Source organism: Pteronotus mesoamericanus, unplaced genomic scaffold (genome assembly GCF_021234165.1).
Source record: "Pteronotus mesoamericanus isolate MK-2021 breed Mesoamerican mustached bat unplaced genomic scaffold, CSHL_Meso_final contig_56, whole genome shotgun sequence".
Taxonomy (NCBI): domain Eukaryota; kingdom Metazoa; phylum Chordata; class Mammalia; order Chiroptera; family Mormoopidae; genus Pteronotus; species Pteronotus mesoamericanus.
This window is the reverse complement of record NW_026555201.1, coordinates 6,746,286-6,753,848: the sequence shown is the minus strand read 5'-3', so window position 1 is coordinate 6,753,848 and position 7,563 is coordinate 6,746,286. Positions and strand designations below refer to the sequence as shown.

Here is a 7,563-nt window from a genome sequence, read left to right as displayed (position 1 = left end):
TGGTGCGCAATTTAAAACATATGAATTGTTTATTTCTCCATTAAATGAAACTCTCCACTTAATATTTTCTGACCATGGTTCACTGTGGGTAACTGAAACTGCAGAAAGTAAAACTGCAGAAAAGGGGGTGCTACTCTCTATGGGCTGAGGCAGTATTGTAGTTAGGATAGGTTGCATACAGAAGGCAAAAAGTCTACCAAACACTGCTTCCTTCTTTGTAGTAAGAAATGCAAGATATGATGATTTGTTTTTACCCTGGAGGCAATGTCCTAGCATATCTTGGAGCCCTAAAATCTTTTACTGAAGTACTAAGTCCCTGAAATTTCATTAGGTCCACCTCCCACCCTCCAAAGCATGTGTCTTGCTGAAGATTCCAGCATGCCTCTTGTTCATCCTGCCTCATCAGCATGATGTCATCAATGTGATGGATGGATATGATGTTCTGTAGGATGCCCAGACCGTCTTGATCTGTTTAAACTATATAATGACTATAGCAGATGTCTTCACACCTTGATTTGTTAATTCCTTCATCTCTGTCATTTATTGTCTGTTCCTATTGACTGTTTTTTTTTTCTCCTGGTTATTGGTCATATTCTCCTGTTTGGGGGCCTGTGTAGTTATTTTTCTTTTGGATGCAGGACACTGAATTTCACATTATTGAGTATTTAGATTTTGTAGTCTTCCCTTAAAGACTGGGGATTTTGTTTTGGCAGGCAAGTTATGATTCTTGCAGATCATCTTGATATCTTGAGATTGTATTTAAACTTTGTTATCATAGGTGCACAGTACTTTTCACTTAGGATAGTTTAGACCTACTACTAAAGTATAACCTTTCCTGGTTCTCAACTGAATGCTGCCTGTGACTAAGGAAGACTTTCCCTTCTGGTGGGTTCTCAAACATCTCCACCTCCTCTGAGAATTATTCTTTGTCAATCATTGTCTTATCTTATTGTACCTTCATCACACACACACACAGGTGTTCAAGGAAGTCTCAAAAGGATATCTATGCAGGTTAATGGAGTTTTTTATCTAGATAGCTTCTTCCTCTTTTGAACTTTGCTGCACAACTTCTAGCAGCCTCAGCCTCCCTAAACTTCATCTCTGTCCTCCCAACTCAACCTGGTTCTACATGGGATCCTGTCTCTGGCTGGCTGGTTCAGAATGTGCCACCAGGTAGAAAACTGGTGCAACACTTCTTTTGCCTAAGACTTATAGTTGTATATATGACATTTTGAAAGTACTTCCAAAATTATTTTTACCTTATGGTATAATGCTTTCACAAGTTTTAAAAGACTTTTTTGTTTTGGATGATCCAGCTTGGAGAAAATACACTTTGTTAGGAGTCAGAAGGTGCAACATATTATTCTGAATTGGGAATAAGGCTTGATAGCTCATCTTGCCAGGGACGTTTCTGTTTTCATAGACTTCAGCAAAGGGGCATGGTAGAGCTGGTCTAAAGCCACCACATTAATTTTTGGAGCCCTAGTTTCATGAAAGTTTTCCCCTAAAGAGTACTTGGTGTGGTTGGGTGACCATGAAGTTTCAGAATTGTTTTTTTTGTTGTTCAAAGTGCACATCCACCAAGATCTTCTAAGAGGGCTTTCAAAAATTCACCAAGAAATATTAAGGTAAATAAAGATTCACCAAGGAATATTAGGCTACGAGGATACTCAAATTCTTGGTTTATTTAAGCCACTATTAACAGCTGAGGAATAACATAACCAAGCTTGGAGTTAAGAGGGCTGACGTGGAATCCAGCTCCAAAATTTAAGAGCTGAGTTGCAAAGAAAATTAAAACCGATTAAATAAAAGTGACCTCAATTAGTGTTCGTTGGCTTTGGGGATTAAACGTGGTAAAGCCGACTTTGCATACCAGCTGATCTTACTATGCGTATAGTCCTTTCTCTTAATCGCTTACTGTTGGCTGATCCCCGTCTTTCCATTTTATCTTCACTCCGTTTTAATTTTTGCACCAAGTACTCTGAGGTGGGTCCTAATAGAACCCACCCCGAGACTGACACTGAAGGAAGTGAGAGGGCCTCTCGCTCGGCCAGATTCCCCCCCAGCTCCGGCCCACTTCCGGGTTCCCTCCCTGCGGCTCTACCCGGCCCTCCCTTTCGCCCCGAAGCCCCACCCCGCTGCGACCGCCCACGTGACCGCACAGCGCGCTCCGCCCCCGCCTGGTTCACGTGATAGCGCCTGGGGAGAAAACGCCTGACCCCAGCCCCTGGCCTTCCAAGTAGAACCTTTTCCTGCGGGTCGTCGGCCTCTCGCCCTTCAGCCACCTGCGCGTCCCGACACACCGTCCTGGGGTCCCCGCCCGTCCGGAGCCCTGTCCGGCATGCGGCTTCTGGCTCTGGCCCCAGGTGGGCCCCGGCATCACCTGCCGTCCTGCAGCCTAGCGCTACTGCTGCTTCTGCTGGGCTGCTCCCTGGGGGTCTCCCGGGTGGCGGCGGGCTTTCGGAGGCCCAACGTGGTGCTGCTTCTCACCGACGACCAGGACGAAGTGCTCGGCGGCATGGTAACTCTTGTCTTTATTTCTGCCCCGCCCCTCTATCTTTCGGCTGACTCCCTGGTTTCTTGCCCTCTTATCATTCTCACCCCGACTCCCTGAACTGAACTGGTTGCCTTGACTCTGGGTAGGTTTGCTTTTGACGCGCCAGGGCCTTTACGCAGGTCTGAGGGGCCTCAGACCTTTTTATTTCCTCTTCCCGCTCCAGCGCCTCTTCTAGGTTGTCACATACACGCGCTACACAGAGCTTCTCCTCTGGACCTTATCGCTGCGGAGTTTGCGTTAGCGTCTCACGATACACTTGTGGACGCCAGTTAGGGATAGGCTGAACCAATGAGGAGCAGGTGCTGGCTAAGAATGTGCAAGTCTTGATTATCTTTTGAATTGGAGGATGAGTCCTGCAACCTCAGCCGTTGTCTCTGGGTACAGTGTCTGTGCCCGATATTTATAAAATAAGTGCTGAAATGAACTAATCGGGTAGGTAGGTTGTCGAACTATTCAGGGTGTGCTTTGCCTCACAAGAAATCAAGAAAATCCAATTAGCCTTAATTGAACACCTGGCTGATGGCTGCACTACTGATAGTGTTCTATGTTATATCAAATGGGTGTTGTCTTGAGACTTCATTTTTTCTCAGAGTTAATTTTGCTTCTTTATCTTAGTTTATGACCCTCAGGAGTATCCACCCAAATCCCTACTCATGCAAGCCCAAAAAGTGGCTTGCCCAGAGCACAGAGTTGAGGCAGTCAGGTCAAAATCCTGACTAGTGCTCTGATCCTGGGTAAGGTATTCCTCTTTTGAAGAACAAGTGCTTTATTGTGTGCTTCCTTTCAGTTCTCATTGCTTTCAGCAAAATGCTGAGATTATGAAAACTTGTCAGGCAGGAGGTTCCTAACTTTTACTGTGTGGTAACACCCTAGCTCAGTGTCCGTCATTCTGCTGATTTCATCCCATAAGTGAGTCGTGAAATCAGTTTAGTAACTTCCAGCATTTTCACTTTCCTGTGAAATAGAGTAGAAAATATCTGTGTGGTACAGGCAGAAAAAGTAAGCATAGCCATATACAGTTATAGCTTGGTTGTGAATTAAAATATTTCTTACTCAGGGCTGGGTTGGAGAGTATGAGAATCTTTTCTAGCTGACGTTTAAGATGCTTGCATTTTGACTCCACACTTACTGCCACGTATGCCTCATTGCCTTTTAATTTCTACTCAGCCACATTGACATTGAAGAGTCTTGACTTAATTGCTCTCCTGGATTTTACTTTGTTTTCTCCCACCATTCCAACAGCTACACTTCCACTCCTCACAAAATTCCTTGTTTTTTTAAGAAAATAAAATAAAATATCTTTTGTGTTCTTGAAAAATAGTTTATCCAGAAAAAGGAAGCCACCTCCATCCAAAATTAGTACTAGTTTAGTGATTAAAGCATAATTAAAAGTTAAAGCTTTGACATCTCTGTTGAAAACAAAATTCATCACTTAAATATAAGGTGTGCTGTTCAGCATTCAGTTTAACTTTTGTACACCACAGATGTGGTCTGTGTATACATATTTGAGGTTTCCTCTCCATAACATGTTAGTCATATTTGCTTCTTTAAACCATAGCAGATTCTTTTTTATAGGTGTCAGTTTATGCTGGAGAGAAAAGCCAAAATTGAGAGGCGGGAACAAGTTGAATTTAATGCTCCAACTCTGGAGAATTTTTGCTGCTTTTGTAGGCTTTTCCAGAATATTTTATGACTAGTTGTCAAATAGGACTTGAAGGGGAAGAGCTAAGACAATAACAGCATTTGAGACTCACCTTGGAACTAGAGTATGAGATGTTTTATACTTGTGCTTCAGTCGTGACAGGAGTTCTCTGCTGTAGGTGTTGTCCTTAAATAAGAGGGAAGTAAAACTTAGAGGGGATTAAGTAACTTCAACAAGGTTCATATTGCTAATGAGAGACCAAGCCTGGTGTCTCATGATCTCAGAGCCCCATGCTTTTTCTCCTGTTTGAAAATACAGTGATAATACTGACTTAAAGATGTCATTCCACATACCCACACCATCAGAGTTACTTATACCATAGATCAGAGATTCTTCAGATGACATTCAAGAGCACCGGTGTGGTCCTGGAATTCCTTAATTTATATGTAATACTTTCTGTATATTATCTTCATTTTTGTGGAGAGAGGGAGGTCTTTGACCTCCCAAAAGATTATGAATTGCCACCATAGTTAGCAAATAGTAGTCAATCCCCGAGACTAAATCAGGACAAAGGATTGTGGTTTAATGTGGAATCTTTCATCTTTGAAATATTCTTTTTCTTTTTTAAGATTTTACTTATTTATTTAAAGAGAGGGGAAGGGGGAAGAAAGAGAGGGAGAGAAACATCAATGTGTGAGAGAAGCATGATCTGTTGCCTCTCACACATCCCCATCCAGAGACCTGGCCTGCAACCTAGGCATGTGTCCTGACTGGGAATCAGACTTGCAACCTTTTGGTTTGCAGGCTGGCACTCAGTCCACTGAGCCACACCAGCCAGGGCTGTAATAGTTTTTTATGTGGTAGCATTGTCTTTCGCATTCACTGTATTTGTTGCAGGTATCACCTGTGAGACTTTTTTTTGTTGTTGTTGTTTTCCGAGGGCACTGTTCCTGTCTATTTATCTCTTGATTTTATTTAAATGTGATTATGGTGTAATGGACATACTATTCTTCACATGTTGCTCTTTTTAAAATCATTCACTGCAGAAAAAGTGACCAATTTCAAGGAAAATTTCAAGGAAATGACGGAAGAAGCTATAACGAAATGTAGGGGAGGAATAAATATATCACGCCTTTGTTTCGCTTAAAGCAAAGTGATTTTCCATTGAAAAAGGAAAGATTAGCTATAGAATTATCAGAATTGTCAAAACTATTTCAGAGCCCTGGTATACATGGGAGCTAGGAAAGTAAATGACGCCTCAGGATTTTTATGGAAGGGATTTTGCTTTGTAAGTATAAGATTGGCTGCTTCATGAAGAATGTTCTATGGCCTTAACCTCACCAGTCACCAGCTTTGCCTACATCTTAAGGATTGATGTTAGCATCGACACACACACACACACACACATTTTCAGGGCATTGTCGTCTCTTGATTGGGAGTTGTTTGATTAAGCACAAATTTTATACTTATCACTTGTACTACCATTTGTAGTCTAATGATTATGGTTATTAATATAAATCTCTTATACTCTACACTGTCGATTCCCGTGAATCCTGTGTGATGCAGCCCTGCATCATCCTCTGGCCTCTGCCTCACTCTCTGGCCTTGTTTTATCCCATTCTCCCCTTTACTTACTGCACTGCTTCTGACACGCTGGCCTTTCTGTCCCTCACATGTGCCTCTTTCCTTGTCTGGCAGCCTTTTTACTTGCTATTCACTCCTCCTGGGAGCATCTTATCCTGGACCTTTGCATGGCTGACTCCTCATCATGTGACTCTCAGGACTGGTTAGCTCCTGAAAGAGGCCACTTTTGACCTACCATCTGAATATTTTCCACCTTTCCTCCCACCAGCTGTAAGCACATCATCCTCATTTATTCTCTTCATAGCATTTTTCACTGCCTAAACTGATTGTTTATTTACCCGTTGGTTGGTTAAGTCCCCAAGAGTACAAGGATCATCAGAGGAGAGACCTTTTGCCTTTTGTCCACCACTGCCAAGACCAGCGCCTGACACAAATTAAGTGTTTAACAAATATTGTATAATCATATAGTATAGTCTTAACTGTAAATCAGACATTCCTCTGTAACTTTGCATCTGTACCAATTAGATGAGTAAGCCCCATTTAATCAATTCACGTGTTCCTTTTCCTCACTGACACTTTGCATTCTCATTTCCCCTCCCTATATCCTCGCTGAAACTCAGATTCTCCATCATCTAATGTTTTTTCAGCCAAGTGTTTGTACCTGAGGGTAGCACCCAGTGACATTTTAGGGGAGATTATGGAGGGTGACATTGCCTTTGAAGCTTACCAAAGACCTCCTGTATCTCTAGCATTTCCTGGGGACCTGTTATGCATCTACTCGTGAAATTATCAAAGCTCCTCTTTAAGTTAGAATGCTCATTCATTTGAGCTTATGGTTTCCTTAGGTTTTCTACTATCTGTGTAAACAATGGGGACAATCATTTATACAATATTGAAAATGAGGCTCTTGTTAACACAGTTCAGTATTTGGATTATCTTTAAGGAACTATTAAACAACAAAATACACTTAAAGCTGCATTCAGTGTGGGCTTACTGACTCTCATAATACAACTAAAATGAGCCTTTTCAATGGTTTTTCTTGCTGAGTAAAGATTATTCAGATTTATGTACCTTTTTATTTGTATTTAAATGACCGTCTTAACACTTTTTTCCTCACTCAAGGATTTGATTGTAATTATTCTCTATACTTGCCAGGATCTAAGATTTAATTTTGTATTTTTTTAAGAGTAATTAAAAAAATTTTATTGTTGTTCAATTACAGGTGTCACCATTTTCCCCCCATTCAGGGTCTTAGATTTTAAACAAAAGATAAGAAGCAAGAATATAAACAAAGTAATTTCTGACTAGTCTTTTACTTGACAGGGTTCTGTGTATACCTGTTTGCCACTGGGTTCAAGTCCTTACCTTAGGTGGTGATTTGTCTAGTGCAGAGGACCGTGAGTTTATAGTCAAAAGTGTGCATCTGGGCTCCACCAACTGAATGTCTGATATTTGAGTTAGTCCCTGGGCCTCAGTGTCTCGTTGGCTTTCAGAACTTAAGTGTTATAACTGTTTTAAAAGATGGAAGGCTCCTTTTGTATGATTTCCCACAGCCTGCTTCTAAAGATGAATTAATGGAGATAGTTCTGCCCTATCTCATAAGGGGGCTGGTGAGAAATGAGACAACGGCACAGAATTTCATTACATTCAAATCAGCCTTGCTAAAATAAAGCCATCAGCTGTGAACTTTCCCTTCCTACAAGCTTTATGAAACACTGAACTTCTGCAGGGAAAGAACTGACTACCTAAACCTGTTTGTTTCATCTCCAGAATCACTCTC

At 41.6% G+C, this 7,563-nt stretch overlaps 1 protein-coding gene across 2 annotated transcripts in view; it reads left to right on the top strand.

Annotated features, from left to right (window-relative positions):
• The first annotated feature begins 2,184 nt into the window (after nucleotides 1–2,184).
• The window catches only part of GNS (glucosamine (N-acetyl)-6-sulfatase), a 41,262-nt gene continuing 35,883 nt past the window's right edge, over nucleotides 2,185–7,563 (top strand). Inside the window, exon 1 of one of the 2 annotated variants that reach the window (XM_054580050.1) lies at nucleotides 2,185–2,521. In XM_054580050.1, the coding sequence (XP_054436025.1) occupies nucleotides 2,342–2,521 (180 nt within the window). In that variant the 5' untranslated portion in view covers nucleotides 2,185–2,341. Of the gene's footprint in view, nucleotides 2,522–5,835; nucleotides 6,054–7,563 lie in introns of those variants that run through there. The other variant, XM_054580051.1, reaches the window with a different exon arrangement.